This window comes from Aethina tumida, chromosome 4 (genome assembly GCF_024364675.1).
Source record: "Aethina tumida isolate Nest 87 chromosome 4, icAetTumi1.1, whole genome shotgun sequence".
Taxonomy (NCBI): domain Eukaryota; kingdom Metazoa; phylum Arthropoda; class Insecta; order Coleoptera; family Nitidulidae; genus Aethina; species Aethina tumida.
In genome coordinates this window covers 634,305-654,180 of record NC_065438.1, presented here as the reverse complement: position 1 = coordinate 654,180, position 19,876 = coordinate 634,305, and the positions used below count along the sequence as shown (strand labels likewise).

The window sequence follows — 19,876 nt, the reverse complement described above, 5'->3', positions numbered from 1 at the left end:
ACAAATTTCAGCGAAATTGTATTTATCCCCTATTAACTTTAAATTAATAATAAATATTTGCAATTCAATCAGAATAAATTTATATTTGCCTAAACAAACACAAACACCAAATAATGTATTAATTTGTCAGTTTGTTATGTATAAATAGTCATGAGTATGTAAAACAAAAAATTAAAGTGAGCTTTTATTAATTATGGCGTCGCTTGTCGCTTTATGCAGATTTCTTTCTACGAACCGCCATTAAACTGAATTGCTAATGGATTTTCGTTGGAGCGTGTCTATTATAAGGGATGTCGTACGGTTGTTCTTTTGAGTGGCACTTGTAAGACCCTTGTTTAGCGAGATCCTGCGCTTACCAATACATTTCTTGATTTATTCATAAATCTCCGTCCCAAGCCGCGATGTTTTTTATATTAAAATTAGCTTTCAGGTTTGATGATAAATCAATAATTTTTGTTTCTAGATTTGTTCAGATCAGCAGCCGAGGCAGGACCTCGCGACATCCTGAAATTGTACAACACTGCCGGCCAGCTATTAAACATTAGTTCGGATCTAGCTGCAAACACGAAGGATCTCCCTTATTCACTACAGGCAAGGACCATCCATTCAATAGCTTTGATTGATGCTAATTAATGTCGTGTGAATTAGGTGGTTGCAGCGAACGGCATGGCAATGCTGCAGGAAACTACGGGTGCGGATCTCAAGGCCCTGGAGTCCAGGGTCTCGGCCATCGAAAGACAATTGAAATACGAACTACCCCTGCCCCATGCGGTCCAAGAACTTCAGAAAGAAGTCGACGCCTTCCGGGAGAAGCTGGAGACTTCTGAAAGTCTGAGCTGGCTCGGTAAGAACCACACTAAATCAGTTAAAAATAAAATTTTAACTGAGTTAAATGACGCAATTGTGTTATTTAAAACAAAAAATAATTACATGAACACTTAAAAGAATCAAAGTGATCCAAGTAAAACGTTTTTCCCTTAAAAATTCAACATCAAAATCGGTGTCATGTGCAGGACGAGGTCTGGATTTACCAGAACGAGGCCGGAGGCAAAAATTCGGTTACATCTCCGGCATGTAGTGAAATTAAGAGAAACTGGAGCAGATCAAAGGGAAAAGGTATTAATTAATGCGACACCTCCGGCATATAAAACTCGACGGGGGAGTCTGGCTTCTTTCGTTACCCAGCGCCACGTAGCTTAATCAAAGAGACACCGCACTTCCAATTTCTGTTCAATATACAGTGCTTTCGAATTAATCAGGGGCGGTTCCAGCTTTTGACTTGACGATAATTAGGCATTATTTGTTTACGTGGAAATATTTGCAATTACCTGCCAATCTGGCTCTCTTTGAAGTTAATTCTTATGATTTTATCTCTTCTGATTTCATTAAGATCGTGACCAAAATTACGAAGGACGACAAATATTGACAAAAATGTTTCAGTGAAATCACTTCGTTTACTTATAGATTTATTCATAAATATTCAGAGTAGCAGCGGGGAAACTAAGATGACGACTTGTACCTTTCCAGCAGTTGTCCTTTCTCCCAATATATCGTTTTCGCCAATTTAAATTATTGCCAATTGACTAACTGTGAAAAGGGAATCAGAATGGAAACACACAGACGCATATAAACATATTATATTTTCCAAATATTTGTTATTCTTTTGAGCATAAAATCATACGTGCTTCGAAGCGTCGGAATTGTATTCGAGATAAAGGCGGGGAGTTTTAGGCGAGCTTTTTTCTCAAGCTTCCTGTAATATGTATTATCCTGCCAGACAACATAAACAGAAACGCGGAGTGTCTGAATTGAAATATATTTGCTTCGTTTCCGGTTGATATTTTGACAAGGTAAATTTTTATTTGGGTAAAAATGGGAAACAAAAAATTGATACTCGATAAATTTAAACCTAATAAAATATTTCGGTCATTTGGTTATTGTTTCGCAGGATTTTACAAGCAACTTCCAGAACCCATGTCAAGCGAAGAATTACGTCGGCTTCAGTACAGAAGAAAAAGTGATTCGGTTAAAAAGCGAGTCAAACAAAATTTCGCCAATATATGGTAAGTTTTTGTTACTACTAAAATATTGATTATTAATAGTCCTGCTGATCAAAGAAAATAATTTTCAAATATACAGTCAATTTAGGGGAAATATTGTTTTCAAATAAAATGTTTTTATATTAATAATAATGCAGTTTATTTTATCAATGGGAAATCACAAAAATTTAAATTGAAATATGATTTATTTAGGCAGACAGTTAATTCAATTGACTAAACATCACATTTATTTGTACAATTTATCAATACTTCAATAAGGATTATCTGTATTAAAAGAATTATATGATTAGTTGAATTTAATAACATTTAAGAGCATTTAATAACATAATTAAATTTGATTTGATTATTTATTAAAAGTTATATTTAACGACTTATCTATTGTGGTGATGTCTGATTTAAATTATACCCATTATATTAAGGATTGAGTCTATTTTTGTTGTTTGCCCAGTGACGCACAAGTGTCGGACAACATCCGGCACTGGTTAAGGACGCCGACGTTCGACGCCCGTCCCTGGGAGGACGAGGAGCTGCTATTGTTGCTGCAACAGATGTATCTCGATCACGATCTCTGTTCAAAGTTCGCGATCGACATCACCACCCTCCGCAACTTCCTCTACGAGGCCTACAAGAATTACAACGACGTTCCCTTCCACAATTTCCGCCACTGCTTTTGTGTTGCCCAGATGGTCAGATTCATTTTTACATTTTATATTTCGTTCTTTATTCCTATCTGTTCATTTTAGTTGTACGCCATATCGTGGTGCGTCGATCTCCCCTCAAAAATAGGCGATTTGGAGGTATTGATCCTGTTAACATCCTGCATTTGTCACGATTTGGACCATCCAGGCTACAACAATATTTATCAAATAAATGCCAAAACGGAATTAGCCATTCGGTACAATGATATATCTCCGTTAGAGAATCATCATTGTAGCGTAGCCTTTAGAATACTAGAAAATGAGGACTGCAACATTTTTAAGTCGTTCAGTGGTGAGGACTTTAAGCAAGTCCGGGAGGGGATCATAAGATGTATTTTGGCTACTGATATGGCAAGACACAACGAGATATTAACTAATTTTAAGGAAATTGTGCCAACATTTAACTACAACGACAAAGCCCACGTCAATCTTGTAAGTAATTAAATCTGTTTTGCCTTCTCCTCTGTATAAATAATTTACATTCATATATTACTACTGTATTCTATTTTATTAATATTTCACAACAATTATGTTTTAATATCCTATATATTTTTTATTATCAGCTAATTAGAATTATTAATTATAGTGATTATGATATATTTCATATATGCACCATTAATAATACATATTATTATCTGGTTAATTAACGAGAATGTAATAAAACACTAAAAACATTACTTTTTCAGCTTTGCATGGTATTAATCAAAGTTTCCGATATATCCAATGAAGCTAGACCGATGGACGTTGCAGAACCATGGCTGGACAAACTATTACAAGAATTTTTTAAACAGAGTGACGCTGAAAAGCTGGAAGGCCTCCCAGTCACCCCCTTCATGGACCGAGAAAAAATAACCAAACCTTCTTCTCAGTGTTCTTTTATCGGATTCGTGCTTCTTCCATTGTTCGAAGCTTTGGGGGAGCTTCTAACTGAGCTACAAGTAAACGTTGTCACAATATTTTATGGTTCAGTTTACAGGTTTGTGCCTTTTAGGATTTGATAATACAGCCGGTGAGAGACGCTTTGGAGTACTACAAAAGGTTGAACGAAGCTACCAAAGAGGAAAGAGCTCATAGGAAGAGTATTGTGGCAGAACTAGAGCAACAACACACACCATCCAGTCAAAGTCCAGACAGTATGTCCGTACCCAAATCCATATCAAATAGCAGCGTCAAAATGAAGAAGAGCCTCAGCTTCCAACAGACCAGATCACGGTACAATTTTCAAACAAACATAAAGTAGTTGTTCTATCGTTTTGTAGTTCTAGGTCAACCGATGAAGACACAGAGGTCAGCATTGAAAGCGGAAACGTCATCGGAGAAGAACAAAGTCTGGAAGACGTGGCCGAAGACCCGGAAAGTGGCGATTCGGAGACCGCCACTGAAGTGGAGGTTTCCGAGAAGGCGTTGAAATTTAAGATATCCACGGAAAGCAGTGTGGGTACCGGAAGGAAAAGCTATCCCGGATCGCGTAAAGGTAGCAGAGAACGGGGACAACACCTGAGCAGTTCAGAACTGGCCAGGATGATGCAGCGAGGCAAACTTAGGACCACAGCTTTCAGTTTCGACCAGCACTGCTTGGTTGGCAATAAAAAATTGTCGTTCGACAGACCGGAATTTCTGGACGATTACGCTGAGGCGCTTACTCAAAAAATGATGAGTCTTCAGGACGATGAAAACGAGGTCGACAAACAGAACGAAGGGGAGTGCGTTTTATCCAAAGAGACAATAAACTTGAACAAGCGCAACTCCGAGCATTCTGTTAAAGTGCCGACGAGCCTGGAGGAGAAGAAGAGCATTTTAAAGACTAGTGACAATAAAACCTTCACGAACGAGGAAAAACTAAAAATGCACAACTCTCCAGTCAAAGACAAAGACGAACTTTCAGTTGTGGAAGAAAAAGTGAACAACACAAATCAAAATAGTATTCAAAATAATTGTATAGAACAGTTAAGCAAAGCCAGTGATAGTGCAAACAGTATTTTAGAAGAGACTGATGTGAAAAAAGTGCCCATTGAGACAGTGAGTGAGTTAAAAAATAATCGATCTCTTATGACAAGGTTTAGGCAGTTTACGGACCGATTTGGACTGTCGACGGAGAAGGACGGCAAAATCAAAAATTCTAAATCACACTCAGTCAAAAACAATAATTGTGCCCAAAATACTACCACCTCCAAAGGTACGAATTCGTTTTACTTATTGCTTCTGATTGTGAACATAGTTTTGTCTAGTTTGATGCTCTCTTATTGTTGTCACTTTGGCACTTCTTGATGTGATATATTGATGCACGTTAAAATCATTAAATTGTTTCCTGTTTTAATTTAATAATTTTAACCACTGACTAACAGTGTTAGACTGTGCTGCCAATTAAAAATCAATAATTATTAATTCCCTCATTTATCTTTTATTTAGGACAAACTGGCCCTGCTGTGTCACAATTAATTATTATAGATTCAATGATTTTTATCGTGTTCTGAATCGCATTTCCTCTTCCTTGCATGATTTTAAGAAATGTACTTTTTTCCAGGTAAAAAACGAGGTGGTGTCCAATGTTGTAAGAGTCTAGAAGACGTAGACCTAGATCTTAGTAAAAACACAAAATCCAGTACACTCCCCAAAACAAAACACTCTGCCTCAAACAAAAAAGGATGGAAATTTTTTGTTTTAGGAAGAAACAAAGACAGACCGGACGGATGGTCCTCGCAACTCGACATCGAAGACGCCGGAAGCAAACCGGAAACGGACAATCAATCCCTACCATCTACCTCTCAGTTGGCGAGTAACTGTCCGACCGCGAAAACCACCCCACTGTCATCGCCGCGAAAAAATAATGAAATAAATAACGACCAATTGAACAAGAAGTTGAAGGATCAGGGTCTGTTGGAGACGAAGCTGAAAGAACTAAAAATCGAGGAGAGCGCAGTGGTTACGGCTGAAAAGGATCCGAGTCTGATATGACAGGAGGTCAGCCCTCCTGACAGGGAGTGTTTTACTAGATATATTTTTTGTCGATGTTGTAAATACAGACCAAACGCTGGAGAAAATGTCTAGATGTTGATTGAAGTTTTTTATTTATTGTGTATTTATTTTTACTGTACATATTCCTTCAACGAGTTTTAGGCAGTCGCGCATAAGATCTCTGTCACCTTTGGTTGGTTGGAACAGAGGGAAGTTTATCTTCGCCGGCAAAAAGTCAATTTTTAAAAATAATCAAACTACAATTGACCAAATCGGGACTAATAAAATAAAATTTTGCTTATTATTAAGACTGAACTGAAATTAAATCCAAACATAGAAAGAAGTAAACTTCGCTCTGAACAAAATTTAACTTGGTAGATTAAAATCTTATGAAATTCATCTAAGAAATATACAAAATAATTCTAACAAAAGAGTTAAAACAAACAAAAAATATAAATACGTGTTAATAGAGGGTGCATTATTTTTTTCATTTCTGGAACTGTAGACTTAATTATTGCAAACTTGTAAAATTATTATTTTGTAGTAGCTCAATTAATTGTGATTAGATAAAACTCATAGTAAATTAAAATGTTATAATTTAGTTGTTTTGAAAACAAATAACTATGATTGTCGCTAATTTTAGACGATGTGCAATTAATCATAACCTGAGCGAATATTTTGTAAAATATAAATTTGTTGTAAATACTTGTTTATTGTTACATCCAGAAATATGTTTTAAATAAATTAATGCATCTAAATATTTGTTCTTGTTAGTGGTAAAAGTCATCTTTATTAACTATGATACTCATTTTGTATTTGTTCATGTCATATAATTTGTTCATGGTTATTTAGAGCAAAAATTTTATCAAAATCTACAAATTCAACATAGTATATTTATATGTTAAGTTTATTAGACGATATCGTTCGAGATGTTTATATTGGGCAAATAATAAATTTGAATTGTCCCCTTTCCAGAACTTGAATTCAGATTTTTTAGTTGTCCTGTATATGTGATTCTAGTCTTTTATTAATGAAATTTAGAAATATTATTTTATATGTGTGCATTTATAGTGTTAAGATAAAAATAGAATAATATTTTCATACCAAATAACTAACTTCTAGATCTTTAATTGTATCTTTTTGTTACTTCCACAACAGTTTAAAATTTTCAGAAGACATATCAGTACACGATTTTTGTTTATTTTATGTAAAGTGCGGTATACACTCTAATTGTAAATGTTTGGGGCTTTGGAACAGTTTGGATTTTATTGGATAATTTGTTCTTTCTTCCGTTTACTTAACTATGATGCAACATCTAATGTGGTGCTAGTAAACAATTCTATTCCCAAAATATCGCAAAACTCTTAAAGAACTTCTTTGAGATTTGTTTTGTGAACTTCTGAGAGAAAAACGTACTGTTCTCTGTTGTACAATGAGGACCATTTTCGCCTATACCTTTTATTCTTGTCTAAAGAAATCTATATTCTTCCTATTTATTAGATAAGTCATGTATTTAGAGAAAACAAATCGCAGTAAATATTTTACTGATAGTATGATGTCCATATGCCAATGTAAAGTAACGATATTTAATAAATGTTTATGAACTGGCTCAGTCTATTTATTGTCGCCTTTAGTTTCATTCTTAGGTAAGTATCCAAACTTTATTTATTTTTTTAGAAATGATACTAATAATTAAACTCTGCAAATCATTGTTGAAAAAGTAGCAAGTCATGAAAACAAAATGTTTTCATAAAATATACTGTTTATCCGTGGTAGATTACAACAAAACATTCGATAATTTATTTTAATTATTTTATTAATCTTTAATGTGTTAAAGATGTCTGTAACAATTGATGCAGTTACATGTTTTCTTTTTAATTTAGCACACAATAAATAATATTTAAAAGGAACATTTACTTTTATTTCTATAATTTTAAATATTTGTAATAATTACAATAATATAAAATTTTAATTTATAGTGTTATTATGTTCCAAAATTATATAATATCAGCAAAATTAAGTTTAAAATGGCAAATCTATTAAAACATTAGGAAATTTTGTGGTATTATTTGAAATAATTACATACCTATATATCAAATATTTATAAATATGTATTAAAATTTACTGTGTTATTGCATGTTGTTTTAAACGTAAATAATTTTTTACACACGAAATACAACTATAATTATTATATTAATATATAATTTTAAGTAAAAAATTTAGAAAAATTGGTTTGATACAAAAAATAATTACATCATCTTTCTTAATGGGTGTAAATTACATTCTGGTCAAATAAACTATGGAATTAAATATTAAAATAACTCTTCATAGGTGAGGGAGAACATACTTTCAATATCAAAAAACAATATATTGATATCAGTTTTGAATAAATTCACAGGGTTGTAACGAGGCAAATTATAAATCATATATAAATCGCATGGTACAAATTATAACTGAAACATTTGTAATTCCATGTAATTTATGCACAAATTTAATCATTTAATTAAGTATTAAAAAGGCACGTAACATACACGTATGGTTTTCCTATAATTACCTACATTATTTTGATTAACATTGTCTATTGTTAATTTGATTCTTTTTAATGTAAACACACTTAATTGTTTAATAAAAGATATTTCCAGATCAGTGTGTATCAAAAATGTACAATAATATAATAATGTTTCTATTTAGTAATTTTTATCATATTTGATAAGATTATTATTAAAACTAACACTTCTGCGACAAAATATTATTGTAAAATTATATAAACTTTGATAACATATTTTTTTAATTTCTATCAGGATTGTATCTACAAAATGTTAAAAAAAGGTTGACCCAGAATAAATTTAGAATATTTTTATCTACTACTACTATTTTTTGCAATAATTGTCATTTTTTAAGATAACTAACCCTGTTTATATTTATACAATGTATTGATTATTTCCAACAAAAATTCATATATTTATTTTTTATATCAGTTTTGCTAATATAATAAGTAGAAAAATATCAAAGAGTGTTTATTAAGGTTAAATACGGATCTGTTAATGGTGAATTTTCAGAGAGGAGGAAGAAACCCAACCTACCATAATAATAATAATTGTCCTCGCACGTTATTTATTGATGAACGGCAGTTTAGATTAATAGTTATTGTGTAAACCTAGTGGAGTACATAACTCTAAAGTAAGTTGTCACCTTTATTGACTTATTATTTATTTGAACTTGCTTTAAGAACGTGTATAATTAATTTAAATTGTGATATAAACTAAATAAATTCATTGGCACAATTTCAGATGATTCTGTCTTATTGGTACGTGGACACACTTATCCTTTTGGTGACTTTCGTCTTCCTCATCTACAAATACGTCAGCAGAAATTACGACTACTGGGCAGAACGCAACGTCCCATTCATCACCCCCAAGCCATTTGTCGGAAACTTTTGGGATGTGTTAACTTTCAAACTTCCAATTGGCTCATACTTAGAGAAACTCTACAACAGCACGTCAGAAAAATTTATCGGCATATACGTGTTCTCGAAGCCCTGTTTGGTTGTCCGTTGTCCGGAACTGGTAAAGTCCATTTTAATCCGGGATTTCAATTATTTCGTCGACAGAACCGTCGCCACCGGCAAACACGAGCCACTCAGCGATGGCATGCTGTTTTTCAGCAAAAGTCCCGAATGGAAGGGAACCAGGAGGCTTATATCGCCCGTTTTTACCAGTGGGAAACTGAAGACTATGTTCCCTATGATAAACGACATTGGGGATGAACTGAATAAGTACATTTCAAAACGCTTAAATGATGATGTTGTGGAATGCAAAGAAATTTGCGCGATGTACTCCACTGATGTTATTGCGAAATGTGCCTTCGCCATAAATGCCCACAGTTTTGAGGGACAGGGAGCTTTTAGAAAGCACGGCGGTGATATTTTTGATTCTACTCTTAGAAATGGAATAAGCCAAACCTCGTTGTTCTTCCTTCCTGATCTTGTAAAGCTTTTTAAGTTAACTTTCATGCCTAAACACGTAAATGACTTCTTAACAAATGCGTTCGAAGCAACTTTAAAAGCCAGAGAAGCGAGTGGGTTAAAAGGCAATGATCTAATAGACGTAATTATGGATATTAAGAAACACAAAGACTTTGTTAAGGAACACAACTTTGGTAACTTATAGTAATTATACAGGCTGAAATGTTATTATAGTAAGTGGATTATTTTAGAGGGTCCTAAAGTGGTGGCACAAGCAGGACAATTCTTTGTGGCTGGTTTCGAAACCACAAGTTCCACTATGGCGTTTACACTATATGAACTATGCCTTCATCCAAACATTCAACAGAAGCTAAGAGAGGAAATTCAAAATAGCATTAGAAAAAATAATGGAATAACTTACGAGTCCCTTTTAGACATGAAGTATTTGCACATGTGTGTTTCAGGTAAGGGGTATTAATTAAAATAATGTTATATTTTTAAAAATATTTTTCACACAGAGACGTTAAGAATGTACCCAGTGCTGCCTTTCTTGGACAGAATGTGTAACGAAAACTACAAGGTACCTGGCACAGATGTTGTAATAGAGAAAGGAACCCCAATTTATATACCTATGTTTGGTTTACATTATGACCCAAAAATATTCCCAAATCCCAAGATTTATAATCCTGAAAGATTCGCCGAAAATACTATAAACACTGAAGGCTTAAGTTACATACCCTTTGGAGATGGACCAAGAAACTGTATTGGTGAGAAAATTCCCAAATATTGTTAAAATTATTTGACTAATTTCTTGTGAATTTTTAGGTGAACGTTTTGGAATGTTAGGCACAAAACTAGGCTTGGCTAAAATAATTTCTGAATTTGAGGTAATCAAGACCAAGGAAACTCCAGTACCACTTGTCTTTGAGCCTAAAAGTTTTATATTAACATCTAAAGTTGGTTTACCCATGAAATTCAAGAAATGTGTTTCACATGCTGCTTAAAAAATTTATATTCAATATTGTTATTTAGTATTCAAATATAAATATATGCCATAGTATATGGTAAAGCTTGCAGTAATTTTTTTAAGAATGTACATAAAATACTGTAACATGAAAAACTATCTGTCTGACTGAAAAATGTAAAATGTATTAAGCTTCGTAAAGAATATATTTATTTATATTAGTATAATTAATATTTTATAATAAAATTAAAGATATTGTACTTCTGCCTTCTATACATACTTCAAGAATACTTGAAAAATAGAGGAGTTCCGACCTTGACTCATTATTGTTCCAATGATTAAAAACTTTAATTAGTTCTGTCCTTACAGTACTTATATTTAAAATTACTAGTAGTAATAATGTATAAACCTTGTATTTAAAAAACATGCAATTATCAACATGATAAATTTAAACATTTTTATAATTTAAATGGCATTAATATTATTTATTAACCCATAATTCATTGGTAAATATAATTAATTATAAAAAATGACTAATTTTCGATATTATTTTTATCTTACCTTGTTTTGCGTGAAACAAATTACAACTGGAACATCTGTAATTACATAAATTTAATTAATTAGATGTTGAAAAGGCACGAAAGATACACATGCAATGACTTCTAATAATTACCTAATTACTACTTTGTCAAATATTAATTCAGATTTATTTGCTGTGGTAAATATAAGCAATTATAAAATATATGAAAATAACAACAAATAATGATCTATTTAAGTATAGTTACAATTATTGAAAAATCTGGTTAAATATTAATAATTGGCAATAACTAGATGGCAATTTTAAACATTATTAATATCAATAATAAAGATATCGACAAAATATTATTACACATCAAGTGAACTATGATAACACTGTGATGTAAGTGTGAAAAATAAATGCATACAAAATCATAAATTCTGATAATGATAAATAACTGTAGAAGTCATGATTTCTAACGAAGATTTCAACTTATTAATATAGAAACTAAACTAAACTAAATCAAACAAATTACAAATTTTTAAAATTACAATATTTCCATAGAAGACCTCATTTTGAAATAAGATTTCTGTAAAATTTGTAATTAGCATTTAAGCACCTTATAAATTACATGTTATTATTTTATATTTGCAAGTAAATATTTTTAAATTATTTAATCTGTACTAATTTCATGCACGAGCAAATTTAATTTATGCTTTCTGAGAATATTAAAAAAATAAATTTAGGATATTCAATTACATAAACTAACACCAAATTACGAATAATTATTACTAAAATTTAAATTTAAAATGACTGCTAATCTTGTTGTTTTTTACAATTATTAACTAACTATATTTATTAGTAGTAGTCTTTGGCTTTGATGATTTTATAACTTAAACGAAAATATGATTTGGCTATTTTCAAGTTAATTTCGTGATGCAGATTCACTTAGCAACAATAACACCTTTTAGCCATTTGGCCTCTCTGGCGACTTGATTATATGAAGCAATCTGTACACTATATATAATAACAACTTAGATAACAATAAAAAATTGTTATTAAATACGGATCTGTTAAACATGCATTTTCAGATAGCTGGAAGAAAACAAGCTTGCTATAATTATTCTCGAATGTTATTTATTGATGTACACCAGTTTACATGATTAGTTCGTGAGGTGAAACTAATGATATAACTCATTAACTTCAAAGTAAGATATTACCTTTTTTTATTATTTCTAATAAAATCTCTTTTAAATAAATGATTTCTCATTACGTTTTTGTAAAATTTTTCAAAATTATTAACTAATTTTAGTAAATTGTATAATAAAATTTTCAGATGATTATATCATATTGGTACGTGGATACTCTTATTCTTCTGGTGACTTTCGTCTACCTCATCTACAAGTACACCAGCAGGAATTACGATTACTGGGCAAAACGCAATGTTCCCTTCATACCTCCCAAGCCATTCGTTGGAAACTTTTGGGACATAATAAGGTTTAAACTTTCAATTGGCCCATATTTAGAGAAACTCTACAACACAACATCCGGAAAATTTATTGGTATTTTTGTGTTCTCTAAACCTTGTTTGGTTATTCGAAGTCCGGACTTGGTGAAGTCCATTTTAATCCGGGATTTCAACTATTTTACCAACAGAACCGTCGCATCTTGCAAACATGACCTACTCACCGACAGCATGCTGTTCTTAAGCAAAAGTTCCGAATGGAAGGGAACCAGAAAGCTCATCTCCCCAATTTTCACAAGTGGAAAACTTAAATCCATGTTCCCAATGATAAACGATATTGGGGATGAATTAAATAAATACTTAGCAAAACATTTAAACGAGGATGTTATGGAATCGAAAGAAATCTGCGCCAAGTACTCGACTGATGTCATTGCGAAGTGCGCCTTCGCCATAAATGCTCACAGTTTCGATGGACAAGGCGATTTTAGAAAGCATGGCGGTGAGATTTTCAATTTCACTCTGAGGAATAGCATAAGTCAGACCTCATTTTTCTTCCTTCCAAGTCTTGTAAACTTATTTAAGTTAACTTTTATGCCTCAACATGTAAATAACTTCTTAACAAATGTGTTTGAAACCACTTTAAAGGCCAGGGAAGAGGCTGGATTAAAAGGCAATGATCTCATCGATCTCATTATAGATATTAAGAAAAATAAGGATTTTGTTAAGGAATATAAATTTGGTAATTTCTTAGCTACTTGGTATTGTGTTGAGGATATTATTGGTGATTTATTTTAGAGGGTCCAAGGGTAGTTGGCCAAGCAGCACAGTTCTTTGTGGCAGGTTTCGAGACTACAAGTTCTACTATGGCATTTACACTGTATGAACTATGCATTCATCCAAACATTCAACAAAAGCTCAGAGAGGAAATTCAAAGCAGCATTAGGAAACACCATGGAATAACTTACGAGTCCCTATTAGAAATGAAGTACTTACACATGTGTGTTTCAGGTAAGACATTAAAAATACATTATATCACTTCTAAACGATTAATTTATTTATATAGAGACACTGAGGATGTACCCAGTGCTGCCGTTCTTAGACAGAATGTGTAATGAAAACTACAAAGTACCAGGCACAGATGTTGTAATAGAAAAAGGAACTCCAATTTATATCCCCATGTTTGGTCTACATTATGATCCTGAAATCTTTCCTAATCCCAAAATTTATAATCCTGAAAGATTCGCTGAAAATACCATGAACACTGATGGATTAAGTTACATACCCTTTGGTGACGGGCCAAGAAATTGTATTGGTGAGAATGTTACTAAATCTTGTGTTGTAAAAATTAAATATTTCATTTCTGATATATTTTTAGGTGAGCGTTTTGGAATGTTGAGCACCAAACTAGGCTTGGCTAAAATAATTTCTGAGTTTGAGGTGGTCAAGACTAAGGAAACTCCAGTACCACTTGTCTTTGAACCTAAAAGCTTTGTATTGGCGTCTAAAGTGGGTTTACCTATGAAATTTAAAAAATGTGTATCGCATGCAGCTTAATTATCAAACTTTTTAATTTAAAATCTATATTAGATTTATATATTTGTGATTTAGACCTAAAAATATAATTGAAATTCGCTTCATTCAAATACTATAAAATACTATAATATATGTATGCATTTATTAAATAAATATTATCAGGATACTGTGTTTTATTTGGTTAATAATTTAAAATAACATTTGTTTTAGGGACATTTTCGTTATACGTTTTGATTCACAAAATTGTATGCGCGAGGTGTGCACTTTTTATAATTGTTTTTGTCGAACAAAAATTTCTTATAACCATTAACACATGTGAGAATTACTACAGTCATGTTAAGTTTGTGAAAAGTGTGCTTGTTTTACAGGAAATGTAAGTTTTTCCATTCACCTATTTTATTCTAAACACTCAGATACTTTTTAATAAATCATTTTTAATTTTTCTTGTAAACAGGATTGGTGGATTATATCTGTATGTACTTCTATTATTTTTAGATGACGTTATACATGTGGCTTGTGGTTATTGTCTCCATTTTGACAATATTCCTCTATCTCGTACACAAATACACAAGTAGAAATTACGAATATTGGGCAAAACGAAAAGTTCCATTCATCAAACCTAAACCAATTTTTGGAAATTTTTGGGAACTAGCCACGTTACAAAAATCAATTGGTACTTTTTTGGAGGGACTTTACAACGAAATATCTGAACCATTTTTCGGAATTTATATATTTTGTAAACCGTGTTTGATTGTACGATGCCCCAAATTAATAAGATCAATACTCATTAATGATTTCAGCAGTTTTCCGGACAGAACCGCAGCGTCTTGCAGACATGATTCGCTGGTGCATAGTATGCTGTTTTTCAGCAACAATCCCTTGTGGAAAGACACAAGAAAACTGATATCACCTCTTTTCGCCAGCGGAAAACTTAAAGAGATGTTCCCATTGATAAATAATACTGGAGATGAAATGAACAAATACATCGCAAAACATTTGAGAGAAGTAGTAAATTGCAAGGAAATATGTTCTAAATTCTCAACCGACGTTATCGCAAAATGTGCCTTTTCCATAGATGCGTACAGTTTCGAAGAGGAAGGCGACTTTGAAAAGAATGGTGCTGCCATTTTTGAGTTTAGTGTAAGGAATGCCATCAGTCAAATCTCCTATTTTTTTCTGCCACAGTTAGTTAAATGGTTTCGATTAACTTTCATGCCGAAGGCAGTGAATGAGTTTTTAACAAAGGTTTTCTCAAACACAATTAAAGAGAGAGAAGAAAGTGAGCAGAAAAATAACGATCTTATAGATATAATCTTGGAGTTGAGGAATAATAAGGAATTTATTGGAAAATATAACTTCGGTAATTATTTTTAGGCAACAATATTAATGAATATATTTACATTTATTTTACATATTACAGATGGTCCAATGGAGATATCTCAAGCAGCTCAATTTTTCTTGGCTGGTTTTGAAACTACAAGTTCCACAATGTCGTATACGTTATATCAACTGAGCATTCATCCAAAAATACAGCAAAAACTAAGAGCTGAAATCTCGTGTAGTATTGAAAAGCACAATGGAATCACTTATGAAGGTTTACAAGAAATGACGTATTTACACATGTGTGTATCAGGTAAGAGAATTAGTAAATAAAATTAATTAATTAATTAATTTAATTTACTTTTTACTCTTACATAGAAACATTGAGGATGTATCCAGTTCTTCCATTCTTGGATAGACTATGTACTAAGGACTACCAAATTCCTGGAACAGAAGTAACAATCGAAAAAGGCACTCCAATTTATATTCCTATGTTTGGTCTACATTATGATCCTGCATACTTTCCTTATCCTAAAAATTACAATCCCGACAGATTCAAGGGAACTTCCATAAACAAGGAGGGTTTAGCTTATCTACCTTTTGGAGAAGGACCAAGGAAGTGTATTGGTAACAAATAATGTTAATGTATATATTAAAGTTTCAATTTAAATGTGTTTTTAGGAGAACGATTTGGCATGATGAGTACGAAATTGGGTTTGGCCAAGATACTTTCAGAGTATGAAGTTTTTGCAACGGCACAAACGCCCATACCTCTTATTTATGAACCTAAAAGTTTCGTTTTAGCTTCTAGAGTTGGTTTACCAGTGAAATTTAGAAAATGTGAATGTGTGTTTAAAGATATTTGAAAATATGTTAACATATACAAATTTGTGTAATTGTTTTCATGACATGAATGTGACCAATATGTATTTATTTTATTGACTTTGAGGAAAAAAGAATTCCTGTTTTTATATTTATATTTTTACATGCCATATGGATTATGAAATAAAATAAAGAGACTAAAATAACAGCATTTTATTTATTTACGTATATATATATGTGTATATATATATATATATATATATATATATATATATATATATATATATATATATATATACATTTTCCTACCATGTACACAATCTCAATTTGGGAGATAATTTATGCTGTAATGAGACCGGCGATTTTCAAATACAAAACAACCATTATATAACTACCATTTATTTGAAAGAAAATATGTTATTAACACATCCAAAAAACGAATTAATATCAAATTTAGTGGTTTAATTTGAATGAACATACATTTTCAATGTTCAATTTATTATTTCATTACCTAGAAAAAATGTGTTTTAATCCACTTTTGTTAGAATTTAAAAATATATAATTATATCATATATTTATTTGTACTATTTGAAGTAAATATTTCATATTACACATTATTCAATTATTTTCTAAAAAATACATTCACATTTAAAACTCAAATGTTTTGTTAATAGTGTATTAATTAAACTAAATTGAGGCAATAAATACTAAAAATTAAATAACAAATAGAAATGTCTCACTCTTAATGGTTAAAGCTAAAACTACCATTAATTATCGTTTCAGTCTACTATTTACATATGGTTTATGGTGTCTATTGTTTCTTTTGTGACTGTGATTTAATTTGTATGATGAACTACCATTCGTCACTAGCAGTACTTTGTTCTGCTGATACTGGCTGATTACTGAAGCTTTAGCAGCAACAGTATCATTTATTTTTAATTCATCTTCATTCTTTTTCTCCATTAATTGTAACTTTCTTTCAATGGCTTGTATTTGAGACAATTTATCAGTTTTCTTATCCTCCTTTGACATTGCAAGAGCAGGTATAAATATTTCTTGCTTTGGCTTTTCAATTTCTTCCTAAAATAATATTAAATCACTATGTAGGATTCTGAACAATATATACAGTGCGTTTCAAATTAACATACATTATTAATACTGTGTGCCCATGTGACAAGAATATTTTTCTGTCCAAGTTTGAGATTATTCAGTGCATTTTTGGCTTCTTCAGCATCCTTACTCTTCAAGTAGGTGACAAAGGCATAACCCCGAGGTTGTCCAGCCTGTGGTCCCGTTCGGTGAAAAAGCAGATCGAACTTCTCGATTTTACCATGTTTTTGCACAAGTTTCAATAGTTGATACCAGTAAAAAATAAATGGGTCAAGTTAGTTTAAATTGCTTTTAATGGCAACAAGTAAATCACATTTATATATTTAATACCAGTTATGTGGGGGAAAAATGGAATAGTTTAGACTTTAGACTTACTCGGTAATTCTGGGGTCGAGATTTCCTATCCAAAGCCGTTTTTCTTCGGTGGATTTTTCCATTTCATTGGGGCTTGACATGTTTTACTCACTAAATGGATCGATGCGACTATAAATACAGTAAAGTGGTAGTCTGTGAGTAAAATGATTTCGAAAACTCAACCCTTTGAAAATGAAGCGTTTCGTTTCGTCGTAAAAGAGATATTTTCGGACATAATAACAATGTTAAAAATATACATAACCACAAACAATGTTAGTTAGCATTCGCCCGTGTCGGTAAAGTAGGAATCTTAAATATGCGCAAGTTTAAATTTAAATTTAAATCTTGAAAGTAAAGAAAAACACGTAAATGAAAATATTATAATCGCCTCAAGGATATACGCTATTACATAATTTATTTAAATATTTTTTAATATTCTTTTATGATTCCAAAAATTCCCCCAATTTAATAGATTACCCATCCGGCGCGTGCGCAAATATACGTACGAAATTTAATTTGAAATTTATATTTACTGAAAAAACTAATTTATTATTCTAACGTTTAATTTTAAAATAACTTTTTTCAAACAACTTTTATTCAACAAAATAATTATCCTTATAATTATTATTATATTATTGCTATCAATGTTCTACAGACAAGTTCAAAAAAATTCTGAGTTATTGAAACTGAAGGAAAGATAACTCTTTGTGAATATAATATTATGGTTTTTAACATTTCTGACTCATATTTAGAATTTTTGCTTTGATAATGAAAAAGGTTACAAATAAGAATACTGTTGGTCACATCGCTGTCTATTTCATTAAATATATTTTATATTTATATTAATTTAATCATATTTTTATTATTGCAATAACGGGGAAATATTTTACTACAGATGGAAAAATTATTGTTTACTATAGTTTAAATCTAATGCGTGAAAAAATCACGATTCGAAGTGTGGTATGATAAGGAAGCGTAGTAAAACATTATGAATGAATGACTCCTACTGATTAAATAATTTATCAATAATTTTAGGAATTCTAAAATATCCGAATACGTACAAAATAATTTTATGAATGTATCAATGTATTTAACACTGATTTCTTTGTAGATAATTTTTCCAAATAATTTTTATTTATTAAAATTCATATTGTGACGTAAATTATAGTTGAAAAACTAAATTGTATATAGAAATAAATGTTAGTCGTGTCATCATTCGGTAAATATTTCTTAATTGGGAATATTCCCGGAAACTTTCCTTATTTCATTTAGTTTCCCCAAAATTAGGAATTTGTGTCATTACTAACTGTATTTAAGACGCAATTATTATGTTTATAATAAAAATAAATATGACGTTTTAATCCTAATATATATTTTTGTATGAATTAAAACGCAGATCAAATAAATAACAATACTGTAATTAAATAAACTATTTTTGCAACTGGCAGAAGTAATATGTTGGGTTTAAAAATGGTTTATTATAGGTCGTACTTACTGACCTGAGAATTTCAGGCTAATACTTAAAACGCATTAAAAATTATCGTAATTAAATTGGGTTAGACTAATTGTCTTATTTTACGATCCAATGATTTTTATCTTGTTTCAGTCTCTCCCGTTATTTACATAAACTATGAACTACTCACCAAATGATTTGGGAGTTTAATTTTATCTTAAATATGCTGCAAAATTATCACAAATTATCGCCTGAGGATGCTCGTGGCAAAATTAGACTTTCGACTCAGAAATAATTTTTTAAATTTATTTAATAAATTTCACACTGACTGGATGAGTTTTTCAAGTTAAATTTAATTGTAAATATTAAAATTTTCATTATTATTATCTTAGGACTTTTAAAAATTCAAATTTTGATTTAAGAACAACATATTTTGTCTATAAATATTTGTATTAAGTAAAATCAATAAAAATGATACTGCTTGTGTGAAGGACAGATTTATTTTGATTACCCTCCCTTCCAAATTCATTCAATTTGAATCATTTATAAATATTTACTTTTCCTGTTCTTATCTGTGCATAAAACAAAACGAATGTGTATGACGCAAATTTATGTTTTAATTTTTTCATCTAAGAATTTTACCAAATGAGAAAAATTGATG

General features: G+C 31.2%; 5 protein-coding genes across 9 annotated transcripts in view; 4 read left to right on the top strand and 1 right to left on the bottom strand.

Annotated features, from left to right (window-relative positions):
• Positions 1-7,321, top strand: part of LOC109594324 (high affinity cGMP-specific 3',5'-cyclic phosphodiesterase 9A) — a 72,857-nt gene extending 65,536 nt beyond the window's left edge. For 2 of the 3 annotated variants that reach the window (XM_049966293.1, XM_049966292.1), the window contains 9 exons: positions 464-591; positions 649-844; positions 1,949-2,063; positions 2,509-2,746; positions 2,804-3,190; positions 3,445-3,696; positions 3,750-3,970; positions 4,018-4,934; positions 5,283-7,321. In XM_049966293.1, coding sequence (XP_049822250.1) covers positions 464-591; positions 649-844; positions 1,949-2,063; positions 2,509-2,746; positions 2,804-3,190; positions 3,445-3,696; positions 3,750-3,970; positions 4,018-4,934; positions 5,283-5,713 — 2,885 coding nt within the window. In that variant the 3' untranslated portion in view covers positions 5,714-7,321. The remainder of the gene's footprint in view (positions 1-463; positions 592-648; positions 845-1,948; positions 2,064-2,508; positions 2,747-2,803; positions 3,191-3,444; positions 3,697-3,749; positions 3,971-4,017; positions 4,935-5,282) is intronic. The other variant, XM_049966294.1, reaches the window with a different exon arrangement.
• A 1,682-nt stretch (positions 7,322-9,003) lies between these two features.
• Positions 9,004-10,737, top strand: LOC109594303 (cytochrome P450 6k1-like). Its single transcript, XM_020009511.2, has 4 exons — positions 9,004-9,871; positions 9,929-10,141; positions 10,196-10,444; positions 10,503-10,737. The coding sequence occupies exons 1-4, from the start codon at positions 9,004-9,006 to the stop codon at positions 10,679-10,681; spliced, it is 1,509 nt and encodes a 502-aa protein (XP_019865070.2). The 3' UTR covers positions 10,682-10,737.
• Positions 10,738-12,278: 1,541 nt separating this feature from the next.
• LOC109594273 (cytochrome P450 6k1-like) lies at positions 12,279-14,320 on the top strand. The gene is made up of 5 exons (XM_020009479.2): positions 12,279-12,366; positions 12,495-13,362; positions 13,419-13,631; positions 13,687-13,935; positions 13,999-14,320. The coding sequence occupies exons 2-5, from the start codon at positions 12,495-12,497 to the stop codon at positions 14,175-14,177; spliced, it is 1,509 nt and encodes a 502-aa protein (XP_019865038.2). The 5' UTR covers positions 12,279-12,366; the 3' UTR covers positions 14,178-14,320.
• Positions 14,321-14,436: 116 nt separating this feature from the next.
• LOC126265306 (cytochrome P450 6k1-like) lies at positions 14,437-16,506 on the top strand. Of its 3 annotated transcripts, none has more exons than XM_049966295.1 (5): positions 14,437-14,529; positions 14,652-15,516; positions 15,577-15,789; positions 15,855-16,103; positions 16,158-16,506. In XM_049966295.1, exons 2-5 carry the CDS (start codon positions 14,652-14,654, stop codon positions 16,340-16,342), a joined length of 1,512 nt encoding a protein of 503 aa, XP_049822252.1. In that variant the 5' UTR covers positions 14,437-14,529; the 3' UTR covers positions 16,343-16,506. The 3 variants fall into 3 exon arrangements, with proteins under 3 accessions (XP_049822252.1, XP_049822253.1, XP_049822254.1); XM_049966296.1 differs by lacking the exon at positions 14,437-14,529 and having other exon boundaries at positions 14,768-14,909; positions 14,957-15,516; XM_049966297.1 differs by lacking the exon at positions 14,437-14,529 and having other exon boundaries at positions 14,770-14,909; positions 14,960-15,516.
• Positions 16,507-16,745: 239 nt separating this feature from the next.
• LOC109594304 (probable RNA-binding protein 18) lies at positions 16,746-18,028 on the bottom strand. Its single transcript, XM_020009513.2, has 3 exons — positions 17,784-18,028; positions 17,447-17,660; positions 16,746-17,378 (listed from the first exon to the last, which is right to left on the bottom strand). Exons 1-3 carry the CDS (start codon positions 17,861-17,863, stop codon positions 17,070-17,072), a joined length of 603 nt encoding a protein of 200 aa, XP_019865072.2. The 5' UTR covers positions 17,864-18,028; the 3' UTR covers positions 16,746-17,069.
• Between the last annotated feature and the right edge of the window lie 1,848 nt (positions 18,029-19,876).